The sequence below is a fragment of the Theropithecus gelada genome, chromosome 8 (genome assembly GCF_003255815.1).
Source record: "Theropithecus gelada isolate Dixy chromosome 8, Tgel_1.0, whole genome shotgun sequence".
NCBI lineage: Eukaryota > Metazoa > Chordata > Mammalia > Primates > Cercopithecidae > Theropithecus > Theropithecus gelada.
The window spans coordinates 12047684-12074886 of NC_037676.1; the positions used below are offsets into that span (position 1 = coordinate 12047684).

The following is a 27203-nucleotide window of genomic DNA, read 5'->3' on the forward strand; positions in this document are numbered from 1 at the left end:
TAATTGAATCACTATATTTGACACAGATGAGTGACTTCAGGAGGGCCAATGACTTTTACTTCAAGCCTTTTATCTCTCAATGGCCTGAAAGTCACAAATGATTGGCTTTAGGGGATGCTGTCATTAAAAAGGCAGACAAAACAAAACATTCTTGCAAACATAGCAGAAGCTGGTTTTATGACTTAGAGCTACACATATTAGTAAAGGGTCTAACAACTTTGGTGCATGAAATTTAGCTACAGAAAGGACAAGCAACTGCGTCTGCTAGCCAGAACAAAAGCTAACATTGTGAGATTTCAGTGGCATAATATACGGGCTTCAAATAAGAGTTCTGGTCAGTGTGACATAAAGGAAGTGCTTCATTAGCTATCATAGTGCATACCTCTCAGCCTTGTACCACATGGCAGCATGCAGCAAAAGCATGGGCGCAAAGAATGAGCCATTCACTCAGGATTCATAATCTTGCTCTGTTTCAGCCTCCTGGGTTGACAGCTTTCAAGTTAAGCATGGAAGGTTCTAAAGAAACAGTCTTGCATTCTTCAGTGATATGGTTTGTTTTTGGAAAATGCCTATCTAAAATAAGGAGATAAAATGAGTTTAGCCTGTGAGCTCCATTAATTACATTAGCTGTCTTACCAGGGCAGGGTGATATTTTTATGCTTACTTTGAACGCTTTAATAAAATAGTTTTACTGAAAGATTCATCTCAAATAAAATAATTTGCAATTTCTATGTCATTCAACACTATGTAATTATGTTAATATTCATTTTACAGTGAAAGCTTACATTCTAAGTAGAAAAATTACAGTAAAATGCTTTGCAAAGATACTGAGTAATGGAAAAATATTTCTATGTAGTAGTTTTCAGGAAAATCATTGTGAATTCCAATTCTGTCATCTGTAATCACAGACCCTTCTACCCAAGGAAAACACAAAAGTATGTAACTCAAATTCAAATAGATGGCACATTTCTGTGTTCATTTTATACATCATCTGTGCTATGAAAGGAAACACATTCTATTTAGAATCTCATTTATATTCATTTCCTAGATTCCAAGGTCAGTGTTCAATAGTATTGCCCAAAGGCTGAGGGACTTAACTTTATAAAATTGCATAAAGATGCCCAGAATCATTCTGAAATTGAACTACAATAAAGAGAATGTAAACAAGGCAGCTATCTATTGGGCTAGTGTCAGAAAACCTAGACATTATGTTGTTATCATAGAATTTCCAAGACAAAGTAGCAAAAGAGATCATACAATTCAAATTCATATTTAACATTATTTGTTAAGTTGCATTGCTGCCCTTAAATATATCAGCCATATTTATTTCTAATATAGCTGAGTCATGTAGGACCTGCATTTGTTTTGAATTTTACTGGATACTCAGATGGAATAGTAGGAAATCCTTGCCTAATGCCTAAAAACATTAAAAATCCTGAAATATACCAATCTGAAAAGAACTGAAAAAGTAACTTTCACTTATTTTCAAATAAAAATAATACTTTCTTAAGATAATTTCTTACTTAAACATGAGATGTGAGCAATCACTCTGTAGGCTGGCCAGACAAGTTTATGATGGGGTCAGAGAATATAGCTTGTCCTCACAAGGCCCCCACAGACATGCACCTAAAATAAAGATACTTCTTAATGAACAGGTAGGTCCTATATTTAACAATTTGTTTTTCTCAGTTAGAAAATCACCAAGTTTTCATACGAAAAGTTGACCCCAAAAGCAGATTGTGTAATTAGCCTTTAATCTGGTTTTCGTATAAACTACACATCATAGGTTAAATTGTACTCCTCCTCCCCCACCATTCTCAGGTTCAAGTCCTAACCTCCAGTATCAGAGAATGTAACCTTATTTAGAGATAGAGTCTTTAAAGAGAAAATCAGGTTGAAATGAGGCCATTTGAATGGGCATTAATCTAACGTGGCTAGTGTCCTCATGAAAAAAAAAAAAAATTGGGCACAGAGAGAGGCATGGAGGGAGAACATCATGAGAACATGAAGACAGCCATCTACCAGTCAAGGAGAGAGGCCTGGAACAGATCCTCCCCTCACAATCTTCCGAAGGAACAAACCCTACTGATGCCTGATGCCTTGATTTCAGTGATAATATTCTTTACCAAAAAAATCTCAGTGAGATTATGTTTTTTCTTTTTAATTCAAAACAATTGTTGGTTAAAATAGGGACGTTTGCAATGTCTAGAATCAAACTTTTTGTGCTAGTTCATATTACGACAGTTCATTTTACAAATTGACAAAATCAATTTGTCTACAATTATTTAGAAAAAATTCAGATAAATATTGTATATTTAAAGTGTTCTCCTTTTTTTTTTTTTTTTTTGAGACAGAATATTGCTCTGTCACCCAGGCTAGAGTACACTGGTGCAATCATAGCTCACTGCAGCCTTGTACTTCTGAGCTCCAGCAATCTTCCTGCCTCAGCTTCCTCAGTAGCTAGGACTAGAGGTGCACACCTGGCTAAGCAACTACAGTCACACCTGGCTAAGTTTTTCATTTTGTGGAAACAAGGTTGGGGAGAGGTCTCGCTGTGTTGCCCAGGCTGGTCTTGAACTCCTGTTCTTAAAGGATCTTCCTGCTTCATCCTCCTAAAGTAGAAATTATTTAAAATTGAAAAGTCACTACATGTGAAAGATTTAATTTTACTTTAATTTTTTTAAATGAAAAACTGGGGTAAAGTGAATAATATTCTGGCAATATTGAAGGAAAATAGATGGCAAATTTATTTAAAATCTTTAACTGGAGAGCTCATTCTTCAGTAGTTATTTCTTCATCTGTCTATTCATCTACCTACTTACCTATCTACCAGAGCTTTGCAATAATAGCATTTTACAGGACAACTATATATCATGCAGGTAATACTGACTGCTTGAATTTTTAAGTTCACTACATTTCAGAACTATGATAAATTTTATATATGTTTCATAAATCCAAGACAAATATAAATATCCAATTTTAAAAATGGGTAAGGTTATTAACTGTACTTCTAGTTCAAAATGTGTTGGAGGTATTAGTCAAAGAAATTAGATGTTGAAGACAAAGCCATTACAGACATAAAAATTAAAAAGGAAGAGGCTATCTTAACTTATAGATAAGATGATTATATATTTGGAAAACCACAAGAAAAAAATCAGTGGAAAAACTACCAGAGACAGGAGTTACAGGTAGGTTGAGGGTGTGCCAACAAAGGAGATAGAATAGGGGATTCTGCACCTTGATTTTGGTGGTGGTTACAGAACCTATATATGTGTTAAAATTCACAGAGTGGTACACTAAAAGAAAGAATTGGGTCAATTTAAATAAAAACTTTAACAAAATAAAATAAAAGCTAGTGTAAACAATCCAAGGGCAAGTAGGAAAAAGATTGATAAATTTGATATATGAGAGAAAAATCAAAATTTTACATGGCAAAACACAGCATAGACAAATAGACAAACTGAGAAGAGCCATTTGGAACCAAGTCACAGACAAATGAATAGTATTTCCAAAATATGAAATCATTCTTGAGAATTGAAAAGAAAAAACAAAATATCTATAAAAATAGGTAAAAGAATATATGGTACACATAAAAAGAAATGTAAATGGCCTTTACACATGCTTAAATGGTGTTCATTCTTACTGCTAATGAGAGAAATTCAATTTAAAATTACGCTGAGATATCATTTCTTATCCTTTAGACTGACAAGAATCCATACATTTGAGAACATACCCTGCTGGCCAGGCTTTTGGGAACAGATGCTTCCATACATTGCTGGCAGAAATGTAATATGTGTACCGCCTATGGAAGGGGATTTGGAACTAAGCAGAAAACTACATAGGTTTTCATCTTTTGATATAGTAATCTCACTCCTAAAATTCATCTTGATAATATACCTCCACAGATACAAAGCAAATTTTGATTTCTTATAATAGCAAAATACCCATCAAAATGTGTGGATAAACTACACTACATTCCTCCAATGAAATACTATGCAATCGTAGAAATAAATTAGAATGATGTTTATATGCTGTTGTAAAGTGGTATCTAGAATATATTTTTAGGAAAAAAACCCAGAAAAATAGCTATGAGGCAATGTGTAGAGTATGTCAATTTGTTTTTATAAGAAGAGGGGACCACATATGTATGAGAGATGTTATTTATATTTTCAAAAAATTATTTTGAAAGAAAAATAAAAAACTCTAAAATTATTATTATCTATAGGGAACATAATAGCAAGAACAGAGAATAAAACTATACTTCTCTTCCTGTTCCTTTTCACTTTTTCATTTATAAAAAGTATTTGTACTTTGGAACTGTTAGGAAGTAAAACCCTTGAGGACTACATTAGCCAAATGCAGTCGGTGGACCTTGTTTGGATCCTGATTCTGACACTTCAACTTGCAAAAAGCCATTTTTGAGGCAGTCAGATAAATTTGAGCACAAAATAATTATGAGATGATATTAAAGATTTATCATTATGTGCTAGATGTGGTCATAATGTGGCTGTTTTTATAAAGGCCTAACTTGTAAGAGATACAAAATGAAGTATTTATGGACAAAATAATATTATATCCTAGAAAAAATGATGTACGAAACTCTAAATTAATTTATAAAAAATCATGAGTGATGTAAGATCCTTTTCTTCACAGAAACAGCTCCTCACAGCGAGATTCCTGGCATCTTTAACTTAGTCTCTTAGGAGAAGAGCTAAACATTTCATCTTGCTTGATTCACAGAACCTTGCACAGTGGCACTTGCAAAAATTGGTGTAAAGGGTAGAATATTTTTGAAGGATCTGTCAATTTAATCTATATAGGAGAAACAGATCTCAAAAGCATTAAAATGTGCATAAATTTTGACCCATGAATTATGATTTCTGAAATTTATTCCAAACATATAGCTACAAATATATATAAAGATTTAGCTAAAGGAATAATTTTTCATGGCAAAAAAACTAGAAATACCTTGTATCTGAAAGTAGTTGTTAAATGAATCAAATAATGCAAAACCACCTTTAAAATTATGTTGAAAATAATTTTTACAATGATGCAAAGTTTCATTTTATTAATAACTGGAAAAAACTGTTCATAAAACCAAAATTCAATATAATCTAGGTTTTAATTAAGAAATTCAAGAAAGAACATTACAATACTTATCAATGTTTATAGTAATTATCTTTGGGAAGTCAGAATATAGGCAGCTTCTGCTTAAAATCAGTATTTGTGGTTTATCATTTTCTTTTTTTAAAAAATCTGCAGTAAACCTATATTATTACTTTTGCAAAAAAAAAATAGCTATTAAAGTAGAAGACAGCTAGTCACAAGGCAATTGACCAATTTCAGAAAAAAATAATAAAAACAAAGATGCAGAAAACAGAATACAAAGATCGAGATATTCATGAGGTAAAAACTTTTTAAATGAAGATAAAGAACAACCGGTGAACCACAAAAAACATATTGAACAACTATAAATAAAATTATTTTTCATCATGAGTGATATAAGATTCTTTTCTTCAAAAAAATGGCCCTTACAGTGAGATTCTTGGCACATTCAACTTAACCCCTAGGAGAACAGCTAAACATTTCATCTTGCTGGATCCACGGAACCAAGCACAGCGTTACTTGAAAAGTTCATGTAAAGGGTAGAATATTTTTGAAGGCTCTGTCAACGTGGTCTCTCTTATACTTAAACTAGATTCCCACTTTGTACCCTGCACACCACTCGGAAGAGGTCCCTGCCAAATGCCAACTCATCAAGGAAACGGTTATGATATCTGGGAGGAGAATTGCTTGCCAGAGTGACAGATGCTGAAAGCTTGCTTTTCTCCCTCCATAGGAAAGGAAAGCAAGAGAGAAGGGGAATCACGAATTTGTTTTGACTTCTTCTTTCTGGGGTTGGCCTTATAGCTGCAAATGATTCTTGATCATTAAGGAAAAAGCTAGAAGAAAAGCCTTGGCCCTGCTGTCTGATAGGAACTACGAAGAAGAGAAAGTAGCTGCAGAACAGTAATAGGAGGGGCATAGCAAGGTTAGGCTAAGAGAGCCTGATTGGACTCTTTCTCTTCTATTCTTCCTATCTCTAAATCCCCACCATAAGCAGCCACAGCTTGGTGCATGAAGGATTCTGACATTCCCAGCAGCCCCTGAGAGATGGCGAGAAGCTTGGGATTTCCAAAGGAAAACTATTACTCTTCATATTTGTTTAAAATCAAACTTTGACCTGTGTTTTCATGAATCTTATTTGACAAATATAGTACTGTTGAGATATTTTATTCCTTAGATAACACACTTACTAGAATGTAAAACTGTCCACTGGGTCACGCTGAATATTACAAAGAAATTAATTATACAACTTCCCACCCACCTTTATCTCCTTGTAGGATAAAGTTATTTTTAAAAATCAAGAGAAATTTAAGACACTTTTATAAAAAAGACAGATTACCCCAGACATTTGGCATGTTAGAAGACACAGATAGATTTTATTTAAAGTATAGCCTCCTTGTTCAATGTTATGGATAAGATATAGATAAAACATGAATAGTGTGTAAATATGAATGTAACTATTCAGAGAATGAGGCAGAGATTTGAAATAAAAATAAATAATGAAAATATTGAGCCCTACTGGAAATTACTTGGAATTATTCACAAATTACATGCTACCTCTTTTGTAAAGACTACCATTATATGATAAAATACAATTTGGGTTGAATAAATGAAGTTGGAGTCTCCTTATCTTCAATAGGAAGTTGGCTCATATACTTGAGATATGCTTTTTGAATATTTGACTTTAACTCTTTGCCAAAATGAACATTTGGGGAATATATCTGGCTAGACCTGAATAATACCCCCCCAATCCCCAGCAAACACAGGAAGACAGAGAGAGAGACAAAACTGAGAAAGACGGGTGTCTAGGCTCTTAAAATTATCCTAGACATTGACTAAGACCTAGACTCAAGAACTATTATGGCCTAGGAAAAGTCCATCTGTAGAGTTAACATTTTATAATTTCTCACGATAATTAATAAAACTCTACTGTGTTTTTTAAATAAACCCATTAATAAAAAATATATCCTTAAGAATAGCCCAAGTTTGGGAATTCAGTTAGAAAAAAGGTAAGATTTCCCTGAGCTGACAGTACTTATTTCCGCAAGTCCTCTGGACCTGTGTAAGGTAAGATTTATTTGTTCCATAGCCATTCACTCAACAGAGATTTCTTGAACACCTGCTATGTCTGCCGATTGCTGAACACATACTAGTCGGCAACACCGAGATGATTTCTGCCTTCAGCCTTCATAATCAGATACTCATACACTCACATAGTTGGACACTATTTAAAAAAAAAAAAAAAAAAAAAAAAAAAAAAAAAGGCTGGAAAGAGTTTAGGACAGGGGAGGGTGTTAAGCCCTTCCTGAGGAGATAAGACTCCGAGGAGGAGGATAAATTAACCATATTAAGAGTGAGGACGGGCGTGGATATGCCAGCCAGGGGGCACCTGCATGGACAAAAGGCCAGATAAACTGATTTGGAAAATTCAGCTGCTCCCCCTGCCCCCCGCCCCCAAAACTTCAAGGTCGTCAGAATGCCGGAGCACAGAACACTACTTCTTACAGAATGGTTTCTGTATTTTGACTTTTCTCCAAAGACATGGTCTACAAGGAGGTCTCTTGGCTATAAACCCTGCAGACAAGTTTTTGCTTGTGCATGTTGTCCAGCGCGTTTTGCTTGATTTTTAAATCTAGATGCATTTAGGCGGGCGTACACGTTCGGATTTGTCACAGGCCACCTAACTCTATTCGTCTCACACACGTGTGCCACCTGTCTGACCCCTGGGAAACAGAGTTTGCAAGCTTTTCCCCTTGACTACTCGACTTTAGCACCATAGAGAAGCGGGAGTGCAGAAGAAAGGGCGAAATCACCAACCCAGTGTCAGCAGCGCAGGCGAAGTGGGCGCTGCGGAGCGCGGAGGAAAAGGCGGGACGCCGCAGGGTGGCCAGTCACTGCGCATGAGCGGCCCGCGTTGCCATGGCAGCTGGGAAGGCGGCGTCTCCCGGAAGACAAGCTACGCAGAGCTGACCGCACTGAGAGCCATTTCTGGAGGGGCCCGCTCCTGACGGGTTCCTGAGCCAGTCTTAACCTGGGCAAAGGAAATGAGGAGCCGAGCCTGATGCATTGTGATGGCCATCTGCCCAGAATTGGCCCAAACGGACGAAAGTGCTCTGGCAAACCTTTCTGATGAGACTGAGACTTTGAAGAGCTTTACTGATGAGGTACGGACTTCCAGTTCATTCAGCTCCTCTGGAGGACGGCAGTCATCGCCCCTGACCTCTGGGAGCAAACTGGAGAGGGAAAAGCAGACTCCAAGCTTGGAACAAGAAGACAAACAATCTGAGCTTTTGCACTTCAAAAATTATGAAAAGAAGTTGAGTAAAAAATGGATCAACTACCTCAAGCGCAAAGACTCTGACTTTGAACGGCACCAACCAGACACCAAACTTCAAACAGAAATCACTCAGGTATCCGATGAAGAATTGAATGCCCTGCAGTCTTATTGCACCACGAAGATAAATTTGATTCATCATAGAGGGGATTCTAAGAAGACGACGAGTGGCAGACATAAAAAGCTGTATGTTGGATTGGATGCAGAGGCTGCAGAGAGAGATGCCTTAAGTGGTACTGTACCCGATGAACTTTTGAACAGAATCTACTTTAAAAACATGAGGACAACGCCAAAACAGGAGGCAGCAGCCAAGCAACACATATCTTCTCAGTGTCCCGATTGTAACAGGAAAAGAGCAGAGCTGGCCCTGTTTGCCTTTCTGAAACAAAAGAAGACTTTGCTGGAGTCATTTCTACTTCAAGAGAAAATAGATGAACATCTTCATACCAAAGACTTTCTCACCCGTATTGGAGAAGCACATCAAGACTTCCCCAGGCTTTCAGATGACCCCAGAATAATCTGGAAAAGACTGACTGGGAAAAGTCATATCAGATACTCTGGTTTTGAAAGATCAGATACAGAGCAGAAGATGCAGCGAGATGGAAATAGTGCTTGTCATTTACCCTTTGCCACTTCTCAAGCCACTTACTCTAACCAAACCAGAGCTGGTGATTGTTAATGATAATGTGTAATGTGGATAGATGTCTTTGTTGTGTATTTGAGTAATTACCATAATTTCTACAGGCACTTGGGAAACTAACTTAAGACTTTACTATGCTTCCTTCACAGATTTGAGGATTAAGAACTTTCACTTTTTTTTTCTGATTATAGAAGGCACTGTTGTGGTTGGAATAGTTACAAAAACTTTTACAAAAATCCAAGAGAGCTATGTTGGTAGTTTGGGCTAGGGTGTTGATGGTACAGAAGCAAAGTAGTATGGGGATATAAGAGAAACTTAAGAAGTAATAACTGTCTTTGGTGATCAGATGGCTATGGGGAATTAATAAATAGATATTTGAAATGTTATTAAGTGTCTGACTTGTGCGCCCGGATGAATGATCATTAATTTCATTAAGATAGGAACACCAGAAGAGGATTGTGTTTGATGGGAGTCATGAAGAGTATGATTATTTGGACATATAAGGTGCAGTGGGGATGTGCACATTGACAGTTTGAGGAAACAGTTGATTATTTATTTTTGCACTTCAGAGGAAAGGTATAGCCTAGAGGTGCAAAATAAATTGGCAAGGGCTGGGGGAAGGGTGGGGATCAATGGAACATAGCTGGAAATTGAAGCAACGGATTCTCAAACTCTTTTGGAAGTGACTAGCGTAAGAAGAGAAGCAGGGTTGATACCAACTCTTGAGAAATGTCAATTAATGGCCAAGTAGAGGAAAATCAACCTGCAGTTAAGGTTGTGAAAAAATTATCAAGGGGATCAAGGAAATCAGGAATGTATAGTGTCATAGATGCTAAGGAATGAATATTTAAAGAAGGATAATTATCTAACCATATCAATCAACAGAGAGGCCATGTAAAGATGATTTAGTCATGTATTGGGCACCGTTGACCTTAGCAAAAGCCATTTCACTTATAGAAATGGGATAGACAAAGTAGATTGAGGAAAAATGTAAGTAAATAATGAATGGATATAGAGTACCCCTTGCAAAATTTAGCTGTAGGGGGAAAACGAAATAAAGCTGGGGGCAGGTGTTGAGTTTTGAGGGAAGAATGCTTGAACAAATTATCTAGACAGCCATTTTGGTCATGAAGATTTTATGAAACTTCTGTTGTTCATCCAAATAGGAAACAGTAAAGGAAACAGTATTATTTCCCAAGGAATACCATGGCATTTTGAAAACCCATTTATGGGGAAAAATGTTAGATGGCATTCTGAGAAGTCATTTATTATCTATTTCCTCTATCAAAATATAAAACCATAGAATTAGTGGCATTACCTGGAGGTCGCTTTTCTACATATCTAACACCTGAATTATCTCGGTGAAAAACCAAATTGTTTTTGCAAAAATCAGCATAGAAGAGTTTTTGTATTGTACCTCAGTATTACTCTTGAAGACCTTCATTTATGTATAAAGATACTATTTTTTCCCATAAAATTTAACATATTTCCTCTTAGTCATTCTAAATGGAAAATAACCATTACCATTTTCATAATAACCTTTTATTTGAAATCCGTATTATGTCATGCTTTGTCTTTGACATCTCAGTATATTCATGTTTTACAGAATCAAAATTCTGAATAATTTTCCCTTTAGAGTTCCCCCATTAAAGGTCATGCTCCACCCTTTTAGTCAGCCAAGCTAGAAATCTGAGTCATCTTTTGTTCTTCCTTTTTTTTAACTCAACCCCAAGCTAACTATTTTTCAGCAAGACTTTCAGCATACAGTTCCTAAATGTCCCATACAGTTCTCAGAGTTATTATTTTTTAAATTTGTTATGTATTTATGATTGAGACAGGGTCTGGCTCTATCACCCAGGCTGCAATGCAGTGGTGAAATTGCTGCTCACTGCAGCCTCGCTCTCTAGGATTCAGGTGATCCTCTCACCTCAGTCTCCCCGGCAGCTGGGACTGACTACAGGTGCATGCCACTACCCCTGGCTACATTTTTTTTTTATTTGTATTTTCAGTAGAGAAGCTTTGCTATGTTGCCCAGACTGATCTGGAACTCCTGAGCTCAACTAGTCCACCTGCCTCAGCCTTCCCAAGTGCTGGGATTGCAGGCGTGAGCCACCGTGCCCAGCAGCCCAGAATTATTTTTCTGACACACGAATCTGTTCAAGTAATTCTCTTGATTTAAAACAAAACAAAACTCTAAGTCGTTTATCTCTGCTATGGAAATATTTCAAAGGAATTAAGGTTACATAGTGGTTCTTTAACATCTGGCCCAACTTTACCTTTCTATTCTCATATTATCCCTCCCTCGTATATTCAATCCTCTCTACAGTACTTCCCTGAGTTGTTTTGTGTCACTATGATTTCTATGTGCTCATTCGTTTCACCTAAATTCTCTTAACTTCCCTTTTCTCCTGGCATACTCTCCCTCTTCTTTGTCATCTTCCTTCAGCTCTCAAATTCTATTGTCCTGTTTTTATGATCAAGAGTTGAAAGAATATTAGAAAGGTTAGTTTGCAGAGTCTCCCCTCTACCCTGTAACTATCCAACCTCATTCTAGACTAACCTACCAGACTCCTGTCCTGCCGGGGTTAACTCTGTACTTGCTGGACCATCGTGCAGACAGGTATCTTGGGATGAGAACACAGGAGGAGAGAATTCACGGTATCAGGGAGTGGACATTTACCCACCAGAAGTATTTCTGTACTTTAACCAATACAACCTTATTATTGGATAGGGGCTGAATATTGATATACCTATAAATAATGACTTACTTTAATTTCTTATGTATTCTTCCAGTGCTGCTTTATGTAAATACAAACACCAAAGATTGTTTATTATGTGCTCTCTTCAGCACCTTGCTTTTTTTTTCCTTTTGTTTTTCTTGGGGTAAAATCTGCATAACAGAAATTTGCCGCTTGAACTATTATTAATAGAACCATTATTAATAGTACCATTCAGTAGCATGACATCCATAATGCTGTGCAACCATCACCACTGCTTTCAGAATATTTATCACCTCAAACAGAAACTCTGGACCCATTCAGCAATAACTCCCCATTTTCCCCTCCCTCCGGTACGTGGTCACCTCAAATGTACTTTCTATTGCTATAAATTTGCTTATTTGAGATACTTCATATCAGTGAAATCATGCAGTCCTTGTCATTTCGTGTCTGGCTTGGTGTCAAGGTTCATCCAAGTTGTAGCATGTATCAGAACCTCATTTTTATAGCTGAGTGATATTCCATTGTATGTATATGTAATGTGTATGTGTAACATGTATGTGTATTCATTCATCTGCTGAGGGACACTTGCATTGCTTCCACTTTTTGGCTATTGTGCAGCTAATTAATGCATTTTTCATTTTAAACAATTAATATAAAAAGATATTTCTGGGCAATACACAGTTTCAAGTAGAAAGTTATCATTTTAGACATATTTGATGACTCTAAAATTTTGAAATAGGATAAAAATTCTTAATGCTCAAACCTAACATATATATTTTGCCCCTGAATATATTCAAAGGGGTTGGATATCTTTTCTCCAAATACTTTAAAGCTGCACCCAAGAGATGCTAATACAGGTGAAATGGAAAGTTCATCAGATGAGGTGCTAAGAAACCACGTATTTTCATAATTGTTTCCACAACACTAAAAATGTGTCTAGCCACTTAGTACATAATTATACAAATGTGTAATTTATATGATTATAATATACAAATCATACAAATATGTATTTAATATTTTGTCATCTAGATTTATTACCAAATAGACTAAAATTCTGTGCCTAGAAACAAATCTGTTTATTAAACAGCATTATAGTAACGGAACTCTTGAAACAGAAGTAAGTGATGATGCCAGACTGAGAGAAAAGTAAGCTCAATCCTGAACATCTGAGTCCTTCAAATTCCAGTCTCAGAACTGTTTAGGCATGTTTGGGACACCCAGCTTAGAATACCTCCAATTTTAAGCATGTTAGTTTGTTTCATGATGAAACCTAGTACAGTAATTTAGCTCATTCTGCAGCAACATAGTAAACAGGTTGAAAAGAAGTAGGGATTGTGACTGAGTGTGAGCTCTCCCTCAACTTTGCCTGAAAGTGACCGATAAAAAAAGTAAATACACAAATAGTTAATTTGAGAAACACAAAACGAAAACATAGTTGAACTTCTATTATCAGTTGATAATTACCCTTTGGAATGGAGAATTCGGAAATTTTCCAACTTGCAGTCAACTCAAATTACAGTGAAAATTGCAAACTTCCATCAAAGTGTCTAATGCAATCATAAGGCCTAATTTTGATGAGCCCACTGTGTGTTGAGGTATTAATTGATGTTTAGGACAAAATTTATTGTAGTCCTCCCACTCAAAATTTGTACTGGATGTCAGGACTAATGGTGCCACATATGCACCGAGAGAGTATGAAGGTTTATTTACTCATGTAATGAGGGTTAGGAGGGAGGTAGGAGGCGCAGGCTCTCAAGCAGATCTGAAAATGGCTTGAAAGTGAGGAAAGAGACTAGCATGACTTTCATTATAATTAGGGTGTGGGGCTTCGGGGAGGATTCTCACGTCTGGACTGGGGCTTGGGTATTTTGAATGTCCTGCCACACCAAATAAGGGAGCATAAGGGCTTTTTTATCAGCTAGCGCAGATATGGGGCAGAAGAGTGGGGCTTGAAAGCTTTCAGCTGTTAAACATGAAAACGATGGAGTCCTCGTTTTTATTACACTTTATCCCTGATGCTTGACTGATGGCTGAAATACATCATGTTTCATTTAATTAAATTTTAGCTTCAGTGTACCATAACAGTGCTCTCTCAGGCCTGTCACCTGAAACTGGTAAGGGCAGTGAAAGTTCACTGAACACCTTGTTTGAGAGCCCAGCATTGTGTATTTTGAGAAGTAAAATGAGTGCCTTGGTCATTATGAACAATATCTGGAATTCTGAGGGGTATAAAGGAAGACTTTGTATTGTGGTTTTAGTATGCACTAAGACATGTGTAACCCTAACAAATTTTGAGTATCTATGTGGCAAGAGATTCCCATAGTTATTTTCCTCAAAGGAGCAAATCTTGGATAACTAGTTGTTGTTGCTACCGTTGGCAGAATCAGAGGGCTGGACCATTGGCAATAGCCTGTAAAAGTGCATAGATGGAGCCAATTGTAGCCCAAATTGACTGCCTGAAGTTCAGCTAAATATACTGGCCCTTGGATCCCACTCTTTATCAAGGATGGCTGGATTAAGGGATGAAAAGCAGCAGCTCCTCAGTAAGACACATCATGTATAGTTTTCATACTCTACGTAAAGTGTAGACACCCCCATTGCTGTTCATTCGTTAAATCCCAAGGGATTCCCAGGTAGTTAAGGGGTTTGAAGGTTTGAGAAGAGGTTGATAAAGCCTCTACAGTGAAGGAATTTTCTGGGGAGGGGAGAGGGATCATCAATGGGAGTGCCAATTGTATTGCAATTTGACCAGATCTAGAGTTCTTTGTTCTAGAGGACACAATTCCAGAGGGAACAATTTGCAACAGCATAAATAGGCATCAGTAAAATTTATAATGAGAATGTAAACATTGAAATATATGAAAAATGTAAACATAGAAATGTGTTGCCTCCAGATCCTGAAGAGTTCTAAAAGTTGAACTTCTTTTAACATTGTGGGTTCTGAGAGAGTCGATTGCTATTTCTTACAGATACAGAAGTCCTCAGCTTACCCAATAATTTTCATGAATTTAACTGGTGTGCAGGGCCTTGTGCTATGTGCAGAGAAATGCCTCTCTTCTTTTCGGGAGCATTCGCATGTCTTCGGTGAGTGTGTCAAATGAATCTCCCCAGAGGAGGGTATGATCAGTACAGTGCTGTGTCTCTGTTGCTGGAGAAAGTTGGATGTGGCTAAAGCCTAGGCTGCAAAGACTGTGTGCAACTATAGAGCTGAGCAAGTGCCCTCTGAGTAGCTTGGAAAAGATATATTGTGTCCTTTTGAAGGTGAGGGCCACGTGTGACTGTTGAAAAAGGCACTGAGCAGAGGAACACATTAGTGATATCTCTGATTGCAAAGTGCTTACCACTTGCTGATTGGATGGAATCTACTGACTCTATATTGGGCTTAGGGGCCTTCACGGGTGGAACCATGGCATTAAGGTTGTGGTAATCCACCATAAGGCACCATTAATTCTTTCTAGGTTTAAGAACAGTCCAAACTGGGCTATTACTGGAGAAAGAGTGGGGATAAACACCTCCCAACATTGGACTTTATAATAGGTTTCACTCCTTGAAGACTGTGCTTTAATTTATATCAGTTTGTATTAACTATTTTCACTGGTCAGTAGGGAGGGAGGTCTGTAGAGCCCCAACTTACCAAGCCTATTATACATGACAAGGACCGCATCTAATTATAACTTATTATGCATGGGGTCAGTGTCCATGTCCACAGAGCATGTTTTAGAGTAATGGGTTCTATGATTATGAAGAATTTAGGCAATGTATTTTTTGCAGTGGTTAAGGTGAGGCATTTCTCTTTCATGTTCAATAATTCTCTTCAGATTTTAGGTATATCTTAGTTAAATTTAATGGGATCCTTGACTATAACCGTAATCTGAATTCAGCATTAATTTGTGTCATAAAATTTTGCCAATTGTTCCATCTCAGTAGATGCTAACTTAATTTAGAACCTACACTGTATAGGGGAAAAACAAATATTTTATGTTTTTGTTATATAAATTATTTGAATAAATTTTTCATTTCTGATTGAGTCAAATTATGACCACTGTTTTGGGATTTGTTTCCTCCTTTGTATCTAGGATTAATATATGTGTGTATGTGGTTATAGGATATAATTTGTTGGGAGAGAGTTATATTTACCCTGCTCATATTTTTAAGTTTCTTCCTGTAAAGAGTCTCAAATTATTATTTTTAAGGTTAGGGCTTTCACCCATGAAAATTGTTGCTTTATTGGATTCAAGGATGCCAATTGATTGAAATTAATTCCTTGGATGTGCCACAGAAGGTGGGGACATAGGGATGGAAGTATGAATGTTTATTCCTATAACACTGAGGATCAGGTTCTATAGAAACAGGAAAAAAAAGTGTAATTCCTACTCTCACACACTCAACGTTTTATTTTTTAAAAATTAGTTTGCATTTCTTTGTGCGTCCAGTGAACCAACTCCCTGGGAGCTGGCTCTGTCTCTCAAATTCACTGGTAACTTTGACCTTCAGTAACTCAGCACAGCTGCTGCTCCGTACCGAGGATGACCACATGGCCACCCAGGAATCAATGGCTTCTCCTTTCTCTAATCAAAAGCTATCCTTTCTCATCCCAAGCCACATGTTTCAGTGAGTCAGAGCCATTCCAGCAAATCTCACTTCACTGACACCAATTCTGAAGGAAAAAACAAACTGCGTTTTCCTACTCTCTTACACAGTCACTCAACACTTATGACACCATATGTGTGGGGTTTTCCCCGCTACACCAAGCAATTCTGCAGTGGATACAAACTGGGTGTCCTAGCATTCATTCAATTCTGACATATCTACCTGGAGTTAAGGTCAGATCCCACAGGTTAAGAGCTCAGTCCTACAAGGCTGCCCCCCAACTGCAGATGCCCATAGCAGGTAATATTAATAGGTTGTCACCTACACTTCTGATTGACCTGCTATAAATCCAGGGTTTTCAGGACCCTCTCCTCAGGTTCAATTAATTTGGTAGAGCAGTTCACAGAGCTTAGGGAAACACATTTCCTGGCTTATTATAAAGGATATTACAAAGGATGCAGATGAAGAGATGCATAGGGCAAGGTGTGGGGGAAGAAGTGTGCAGCTTCCATGTCCTCTCCAGGTGCACCACGCTCCAGGCACCCCAATGTATTCAACAACCCAGAAGCCCCCCAAACCCCTGTCCTTTAAGTTTTCTGTGGAGACTTCATCACGTAGGCATGATGAAGTAAATCACTGGCCATTGGTGACTGACTCAACCTTCGGCCCTACTCCCCTCCCTAGAGGTTGAGGCGGTGGAGCTGAAAGTTCCAACCTTTTATTATAGGTTGGTTCCTCTGGCAACCAGCTCCCATTCAGAGGCTATCCAGAAGCCCACCAGGAGTCACCTCACTAGAACAAAAGAGACTCCTATCACCTAGGAAATGTTAAGGGATTTAGGAGCTCTGTGCTAGACTCTCCTATCACTCATTAAATTACAACAGTCTTAGGAGCTTTGTGCCAGAAACCAGGGGTCAAAGAACAAATATTAGAACAAAAGAGTCTTCTAGCACCACCACGTAAAAAGTGTAAAGAGCTCTATTTGAGGAACTGGGAGCATATACATATATATACACACACACACACACATATACCTGGACTTAAAGTCAGATCGAACAGGTCTGACTTTATATATATATATCTTTTTTAATATAATATATCTATATATTTTATGTATTTAATGTATTATAATATTTTATATATATTTATAATATATTTAATATATTATATAAAATATATACACATATACATATGTATGTATGTATATTTATGTATCTTATTATATCACAATATTAGAGATTATTTTGGGGCAGTAGTGGCATAGGTAGCAGCAGCAGCAAAAACATTTTGTAGTGTCCTAGCGAGCCCACTGCTTTTAGAATTGTGGCACTCTGCATAGCTCATTGTGAGTGCTCCAGGTATGCCCATATATTACATGTTGTATCAGTGATTCCCTAAGCACTCCCTAGAACGGTGGCCAGTGCCAGGTTGAGACAAACAACAATGGTGGCAGGGCAGGAGTTATTCCTCTGAGCCTAGTATCAGCCATGGAAAATGCTGGGCTCCAGACACATGAGTTAATCTCAGACACATGGTCTAGGCTGAGACACATGACCCAGGATCCTTTAAGGAGCGCCCCAATCCCATATTCCCATATGCCAATTATCAGCTTCTAATTTAGGTTGGTTACTTTTTTTTTTTTTTTTGACATGGAGTCTGGCTCTGTGGCCCAGGCTGGAGTGCAGTGTCACAATCTCAGCTCACTGCAAGCTCCGCCTCCTGGGTTCACACCATTCTCCTGCCTCAGCCTTCCGAGTAGTTGGGACTGCAGGTGCCCGCCACCACACCTGGCTAATTTTTGTATTTTTAGTAGAGACGGGGTTTCACCGTGTTAGCCAGGATGGTCTCGAACTCCTGACCTCATAGTCCGCCCGCATCAGGCTCCCAAAGTGCTGGGATTACAGGCAGCCACTGCGCCCGCGCCCGGCAGGTTTGTTACATTTTTAAGTGAAGCTTACACAAAGCAGCACAGTTGAAAGCACAAGCTTGCCAGAAGGGGGCGCAGGCAGAGCAAGAGCCTTCAGTCATGGTGGTCATTGCCTGGACTTCTGCTCACTGTGCCCATCCCTGACGTCATCTTGCAGAGGTGAGATGGACTCTCATGCAAAATATAGTTGAGATGACAAAACTGATGATTCATGCTCAAGGAAGAGCAGAAAGGATAAACGTCTCTTCTCTAAATAGATCTTGCATAATGGGTTTCCAACTTTTAAGACCCTGTTTTAATTTACATTAGGCAGTATTAACTATTTTAACTAGAGAGTAGAGACGGAAGCCCCCACACACCAGTATGAAAAGGTTTACTACGCACACAATCAGGCTTTCTGGGAAAAAGCAGGACAGGCTCTAAAAATAGCAAGATAATTCATTGTTTTCTATTGTGATGAGAGGGTGAGGATGGTTGAGGGCTCTCCAGCATGCTCTGAGTTTTGCATGATTTGAGCTTCCCACCAGTGCTGAAACAAGGGCTTTCTTATCAGCTTTCCCCCATGTAGGGCAGGAGAAGAGAAAGTCGTGGAACTTTATTATTTTTATTTATTTTTATTTTTATTTTTGAGACGGAGTCTCACTCTGTCACCCAGGCTGGAGTGCTGTGGCCGGATCTCAGCTCACTACAAGCTCCGCCTCCCGGGTTCCCGCCATTCTCCTGCCTCAGCCTCCCGAGTAGCCGGGACTACCTGCGCCCGCCACCTCGCCCGGCTAGTTTTTTTTTTTTTGTATTTTTTAGTAGAGACGGGGTTTCACCCCGTGTTAGCCAGGATGGTCTCGATCTCCTGACCTCGTGATCCGCCCGTCTCGGCCTCCCAAAGTGCTGGGATTACAGGCTTGAGCCACCGCGCCCGGCCTAGTCGTGGAACTTTAAAGCTGTCAGTAGTCAAACATCAAAAATGGAGTCTGACTCTGTTACAAAGTATTTACTAATCTCTCAACTCTTTGCAATGAATTAAGACATCTGCATGCCTGGGAGATCTCATTCAGTCAGGGTCCAATTTTATCCTTCACTTTCAGTTCTAGCTCATCATTGCTCTCAGCTAACCACACATTTTCTCCTTAAATTTCCATTTGTTCAATATCAGTGCACTTAGAATAAACATACATATATAAATGACATCATTCAGAGGAAAAAAACTGAATCATTTGCTTCTAAATAGGCACTTTAAAGTTAGTCTGTCCCAAACAAAACTCTTGCTGTTTCTCCAATCCCGTCTCTGTTCCAGCCTTCCCCATTTCAGTAAATAGAACTAATATGTATCCATTCATTTAGTCAAGGCAACAATCTTGGTACTAAATTTCACTGCTTTCCTTTCTCTGATGTACCATGTCCAATCCAACAGCTAACCCTATATTTTCTTTGTCCAAGATTTATCTAATCCAATCCATTTAAGGGTCTTTATATCCACTGTCACCCACCTTAGTTCAGGCTTAAACTATTGCGTTACGTGTCTAACTGGTTTTCCCGCTTCTGTTCATCACCCTGCAATCCAGTCTACATAATGAAGGTAGGGTAATCTTTCAAAGACATGAATCAGATTATTGGGCAAAATCTATTCTATCGCTTCCCCTAGAATAACATCCAAACTCTTTATCAGGCCTTGCAAGGTCCTCTGTGATCTGTCCTCTGCCTTCTTCTCTCTCCCTCACTTCATCCTCACTCTCATGTTTTCAGTTTTGTTTTCCTATCTAAAAAAAGACTTATTGTAGTTCATGGAATCTGAAGTCCACACATCAAAGGGAGCTAGAAAAAATTTAATGTACTTAAAAAATTTTAGAAAAACTGTGTGTGTGAGTGTGTGTGTGGGTGTGTGAAGGGGGTAGGATGGATACACAAAGTTCTACTCTCATGGGATCTCTGAAGGAGAAGGGATTGGAGAAAAAACAAAGTCTGCTTTCCCTAGAGAATAATAAATTCATCTCTTAAATGCATTTTTTTTCTATAGCCTCTGGAGGTCATCAAAAAGAGCTTCTAAGCTCTTTTTCCAAGGGTCAGGATATGGTAATGTACACCCCTGCAGAGATTTTCTCTTTTAAGCAAGTGGCAGTGAGAAAAAACAAAACAAAATGAAACATTTTGCAAAAACTCTCTTCAAGAAAACACCACTAATATGGTATAGGTACCTGTGATGGTTAATACTGAGTGTCAACTTGATTGGATTGAAGGATGCAAAGTATTAATCCTGGGTGTGTCTGTGAGGGTGTGGCCAAAGGAGATGAACTTTTGAGTCAGTGGGCTGGGAAGGCAGACCCAACCGTAATCTGGATGGGCACTATTTAATCAGCTGCCAGTGAATATAAAGCAGGCAGAAAAACATGAAAAGGTTAGACTGGCCTAGCCTCCCAGCCTACATATTTCTCCCAAGCTGGATGCTTCCTACCCTTGACCATCAGACTCCAAGTTCATCAGTTTTAGAACTTGAACTGGCTCTCCTTGCTCTTTAGCCTACAGATGGCCTATTGTGGGATCTTGTGATTGTGTGAGTTAATACTTAATAAACTTCCCTTTATATCTATATAAATATATATACATATACATATGTTTTTTTCCATTAATTCTGTCCCTCTAGAGAACCCTAACTAATACAGTACAGGAACTCACAGATTTTGTGGATTTGGTTCTATAATACTTCAGTAATGCTAACGTCTCAATAAAGTAAGTCTTACAATTTTTTTTGTTTCCCAGTGTATATAAGAGTTATGTTTACATTATACTGTGGTCTATAGACGTGGTGTAAAGCATTATGTCTAAAAATGTACATACCTTAATTAAAAATACTTTATTGCTGAAAAATGCGAAGGATCTTCTACATCTTCAGTGAGCTGTAATCTTTTTGCCTGTGGAGGGTCCTGCCTTGATGCCGATGGCTGCTGACTGATCAGGGTGGTGGTGGCTGAAAGTTGAGGTGCCTGTGACAATGTCTTAAAATAAGACAACAGTGAAATTTGCTGCATCAATAATTGAAACTTCCTTTTGTGGAAGATTTCCCTGTAGCATGTGATGCTGTTTGATAGCATTTTTACCCAAAGGGGAACTTCTTTCATAATTGGAGTCTGTTCTCTCAAACTGTGCAGCTGTTTATCAACTAAGTTCATGGAATGTTCCAAATCCATTGGTGTCATCACAACAATTTTCACAGCATCTTCATCAGGTGTAGATTTCATCTCAAGATAATGCTCAGAGGTCATCTTGTCTTGAATAAATTCTCCTCTACCTGCCAAGATCTCTGATTATATGCTGAATATTTTTGTTACTATACTCTCCACATTGTATTACACATATTTGTTAAATATTTTTGCGATCTAAGAAGATGCTAAGTTCATTGAAGGCAATGCCATGAATTAGTACTTAAATTCCTAGTATTTAGAGTTCCAGGAATTCATCAAGAATATCTTTACTGAGTGAATAAATGAATTATTTTATACAGTGTACTGCATAGTTTGGGTATACCAAAATGCAGAAGCTAAAATGAGATTGGAGGTAGAAGAGATTTATTAAGAGGGGAGTTCCCTCTTAAAAGTGGAATTACAAGTTCCACTTTTAATTGGAATCAACTTCTTCCAATATGTAAAGAAATGCAGTGTCTGTGAGGTACAATAAAGTGAAGCACTATAAAACAAGGTATGCTTTTATTTAATATTTTCATATCAGAGGATTGATGACAAAGACAAACCTGTTAATTCTTTAGCAAAATATTGATTATAAAAGAAACAAAAACTGTTGCATCTTTCTGTTAGAGAGTCAGTGGCTCTGAGTTCAAGGCCTTTGGAGATGGAGACTGTGCTCAGTGAGGCTGCATGGTAAAAATTGCCTTGAGTGTCTTTGGCTTTTTTAGCACAGGCCCTCAGTAACCACTCACCTGAGGAGCTTACCCTGGCAAAATTGGTTGGCTTATTGGATAAACACGCACTGGATGACATCCTGGTCAGCTATCATGGTCACTCACAGGGTCCAGGAGAGCTGCCTTTCATCTAGGAGCTGGCTGAATGACTGCTGTTCTGGTTGGACTTCTGTCTGTATGTTCTACTAAGCATTGGTAGAAAGCATCTGAGTGCCTGATACCAGCAGGGACAAGCAGGTGTCTTGCCTCAGTAGGTTCTTTGCTGTGTTGGTACTGTTCTACTGCATCAGCTGTATGTTCTGTCCAGGGTCACTCTGGGTCTGCTGGGTTTACTCCTGTGGCTGGATCTAGACAGTGTGAACTGCTGATCTTATCCAACCTGCAGCTTCCCAAGTGTGTTGTCTGGCCCTCCAGAGGCTGCACCGTGAAGATCTGCCTGAGCCAGATGGTGGTCATGGAGATGGTAGTCTTGCTCGTCTTGCTGCTGCCTGTGGGCCTGGACAGGCGTGGGCTACTGAACCAGGATGAAATAGTACTGGATGGACTATGCAGGAGGCCCAGATTGGTGCAGCTGCTCCTCATCTATGGCAGTCTTGATCATTTCTTGGAAAGTATCAATGAAAAAGTTATACTGACCACATTTTGTAATTGTCATGATGGTATCATTCAACTGTAGAATTTGGCACTTGTTTTCCTCTGAGAAATTCTGGGATATATACCGGGCACAATAAAAACACATTGCAAAACAGCATGGAACAAAGATTTACCCTTCAAGCTGGTAGAAGTCATGCTTTATGGGTGCAAGATTCCTGATGCGAGAACTGCAATTATTGCAGGTGTGTATACCATAGCTTAGCTGGAGTGCAGAGGTAGGCACATTCGGATGTGATGTAGGAATATTCCAAAGGGCAACTTTGGCTCAAAAACTTTTCGTTGGTTCAACAGAAACTTTCTTGGAACTGTGCACACACCAAGGCTCTTCCTACCCAACCCTCCCTTTTCTTTCTTCTGCAATAGGCCTCAAAACCACATTGTAATCTGAAGCCTTTCCCCACCGCCTGTTATTTTCTCCCCTCTTAATAAATCTCTTGCACCTCCAATCTCATTTTAGCTTCTGCATTTTGGTGTACGCAAACTATGCAGTACACTGTATAAAATAATTCATTTATTCACTCAGTAAAGATATTCTTGAGGAATTCCTGGAACTCTAAATACTAGGAATTTAAGTACTAAGACATGGCACTGCCTTCAATGAACTTAGCATCTTCTTAGATCACAAAAATATTTAACAAATATATATAATACAATGTGGCGAGTATAGTAACAAAAATATTCAGCATATAATCAGAGGTCTTGGCAGGTAGAGGAGAATTTATTCAAGACAAGATGACCTCTGAGCAAAGTCTTCATGAATGTGTTTCTGGAGTATAAAGAATGAAGAAATATGCCTGGCATGGTGGCTTACACCTATAATCCCAGTACTTTGAGAGGCTGAGGCCAAAAGATTGCTGGAGGGTAGAAGATTGAGACTAGCCTAGGAAACTCAGCAAGACTCTCATTTCTATAAAAAGATTTTAAAATGTAAAAAAAAAAAAAAAAAGGAATGAAGAAATTAAAAACAGATACATGGCTATAGAGCAAGCCATAGGGTAACAACCTTGTGAGCTTAAATTGTCCTTTGTAATTTGTAAGAGTGCATCAGTTTGTTAGGGCTGCTGTAACACAGTGCCACCATCTGGATGTCAAAACAACATACATGTTTTATCTCTGAGTTCTGAAGGCTGGAAGTCCAAAATCAAGGTATCAGCAGGGTTTGTTCCTTCTGAGGGCTGTGAGGGAGAATCTGTTCCATGCCTCTCACCTAGTTTCTGGTGGTTTTCTGGCAATTTTTGTTGCTCCTTGGCTTGTAGGAACATCACCCTAATTTCTTCTTTCTTTCTTTTTTTTTTTTTTTTTTTTTTGAGACCGAGTCTTGCTCTGTCGCCCGGGCTGGAGTGCAGTGGCCAGATCTCAGCTCACTGCAAGCTCCGCCTCCCAGGTTTTCGCCATTCTCCTGCCTCAGCCTCCCGTATAGCTGGGACTACAGGCGCCCGCCACCTTGCCCGGCTAGTTTTTTGTATTTTTTAGTAGAGACGGGGTTTCACCGTGTTAGCCAGGATGGTCTCGATCTCCTGACCTCGTGATCCGCCCGTCTCGGCCTCCCAAAGTGCTGGGATTACAGGCTTGAGCCACCGCGCCCGGCCCTAATTTCTTCTTTCACGTTCATATTTTGTTCTACCTATATTCATGTCCCTATCCAAATTTTCCCTCTTTATAAGGACACTGGTCATATTAAAGAACTTGATTACCCCTGTAAACATCCTGCCTCAAAATACAGTCACATTCTGAAGTACTTTGGGGTTAGGACTTCAGTGTATTAATTTTGGAGGGATATAATTCAAACTGTAAGAGAGAGAGAGGATAAAGCAGAGAAATATAATGCTTAGCCTTTCATTTTAGTGAAATCATTGTAGAGTCTTAGTTGAAAACATATTCAAGGGGATGATTCTCAACCATGGTTGCACATTATAATTATCTTGGAAGCTTTGAAAATATACCGATGGCCAGGTCCTGCTCATAGATATCCTCTGCTAATTGTCCTAGGATAGAGATTTTGGCAGTATTGTTTTATAAAAGCTCAAGTGATTGTAATATGCAGCTGCATTTATGATGACTGTTTTAAGGTGCTAAGGCTTGAGGCAGGAAGGGCAATTTGGATATTGTTTCATTATCTAAGAAAAGAGAGAATGAGGCTATGAAACTTGGCCATCAGCAGTAGGAAAGAAGAAGAGGAGATAGATGATTTCTAGAAACAGAAAGTAAATCAGTAGGACCTGATGACTGATTGAATGGTGGAGGGGAGTAGGGAAGAGTCAAAGATGGCTCATATGTTCTCATTTGGTACATGGTGGTGTCATCAACAGATGTTAAAGATAAAAGGAATGTGTTCTCTTGCGGGAGAGCATAGTAATTTCTTTTGGGGGAGAGCTTAGTAACTGAACGAATTTAGTTTTTTTTTTTTTTAATTAGACATTTAAAAAATTAGAGAATAATGCATATGCACACATGCATCTGCATGTAAAATAATACATGTAAGAAATAATACAGAGAGACTCCCTGGAACCTTACCTAGTTTCTTGAAAGGCAACGTCTTTCAAACATACATAATACAATATCACAACCAAAATGTTGACATCAATCCAGTCAAGTTACAAAACAGTTCCATCACCACAAGGATATATGGAATTTGAAGTGCCTGTAGATAGTACTCAAGCAAGACTTGTTATGGTGACATTCTCTAAGACACGTTCTTCACCTAGTTTTGATCACTCTAAGGTACCAGAAATCTTCAGCAACTAAGACCCACCTGTATCAGGGGGCTCAATATAATAATACATGGATATCGAGGATTTTTTTTAAGCTTAGGGTTTTATGCAATACATGTCTAGTAGGGAGTTGGAAATATATATAGGTAGCTATTTCACCTGCAAAACAGGCTCTACTTGGGAAAATAATTTACACACACACACACACACACACACTCATGCATATGCATAACCACAGATGGCGGCACATATACACCACAAGCTTGTACATGCATAGATGAAAATTTCATTAGAAGAGATAAAATTTTGTGAGTGGCCATTAGACGAACCCCTCACATTTAAAGAGAGTGATGATTCTGTTTTTTAAAGGGTGTGCTTTTAGTGTAACCATAGCCAAGAAAAAAAGAGAGAGAGAGAGATTGAAAACATCTGGAACATATGTCTATTTTCACCTCCTCCATCTGGAACTTTGTTTTTGGATATCACAGACATTTTCCAAACAAACCTCTGTTGGACAAAATGATAAATGTAGAGGAGACATGCATTACATGTATGATTCTCTTTTTGTTTGAAGAGCTTTATAGAATCTGAACCGCTGGTGTGTTTTCCAAACATAAAAATAAACCTTTGAACAGCACAAATGTGACTCTATATATATATATATATATATATATATATATATATAGGTTAACTATATAGATAGTTAACCTCAGTATTGGCTCTTTAATCCATAAGTTCTGTTTACCTGGGTGGTAAAAATGAAGTCTTTTATTATATGTTGATATTTGAATAGAGCAATCAGAGAACTAAAGTAATGTGCTAGTCAGTCTTTCAAGTTTCTATCAGCACTCTACTCTCAGAATCACACTTTTCTCTAAATTTCTCCTGTATCATGTCATACCCCAATTACTATAACTTTCTCACCCTTCCCCTCATGGCAGTATGATTTTACAGCAATACATCCTATATGAAAGTTATAGGTTAAACATTTAAACCTTCTTGGATAACATCGCTCCCATTGTATACAGATCAAATTCCAAAATCCTAGACCTTTATTATATAAGCCCTACTTCAGCTGACACCAGAGGTTAAGAGCCCAGGTTTTAAAAGTCAGACAGTCTTCAGTTCCAATCCCAGTTCTTCCAAATGTAAGTACAGTCTACAAGGATTATGATTCTAGCTCAACCGATTACTTTTGAGGGCCTGAAATTACATAATGGCAGAGAAAACAGATGAACAATGGAAAAAGAATGGGGTTTAAAAAACAGGCAAACCTTGGTGCCCAGTTGATTAGAAGAGAGAAAATGGTAGGAAGCATGATACCTACCTTAGCCCACTGGGTGGATTGCCGAAGAGGGAGAATCCGGGGAAGGGAGAGGTTTGTCAGAATGAGGAGGAAGTCATTATTTTGAATTTGGTGTATGACATTTAGGTGAATGTATTCATTTCCCAGTAGTTGGGAGCCAAAGAATGATAGCAGAGGCACCAATAAAAACTTAGGAGGCAGCAGAATATTATCATTGCCATGCTCATCCAACACTGAATATAAATTCATTCCACTGCAAGAATTACAACCTGGGGGTACAGCATATTTAAAACTCCCAATTTTACTGG

The 27203-nt window shown here is 38.4% G+C and overlaps 2 protein-coding genes across 3 annotated transcripts in view; one reads left to right on the plus strand and one right to left on the minus strand.

Moving 5' to 3' along the window:
• DLC1 (DLC1 Rho GTPase activating protein) overlaps positions 1–27203 on the minus strand; it is a 523910-nt gene that overhangs the window by 474285 nt on the left and 22422 nt on the right. The window lies entirely within an intron of this gene.
• On the plus strand, positions 8036–9466 carry C8H8orf48 (chromosome 8 C8orf48 homolog). The gene has a single exon (XM_025393620.1). The coding sequence runs from the start codon at positions 8178–8180 to the stop codon at positions 9117–9119; it is 942 nt and encodes a 313-aa protein (XP_025249405.1). The 5' UTR covers positions 8036–8177; the 3' UTR covers positions 9120–9466.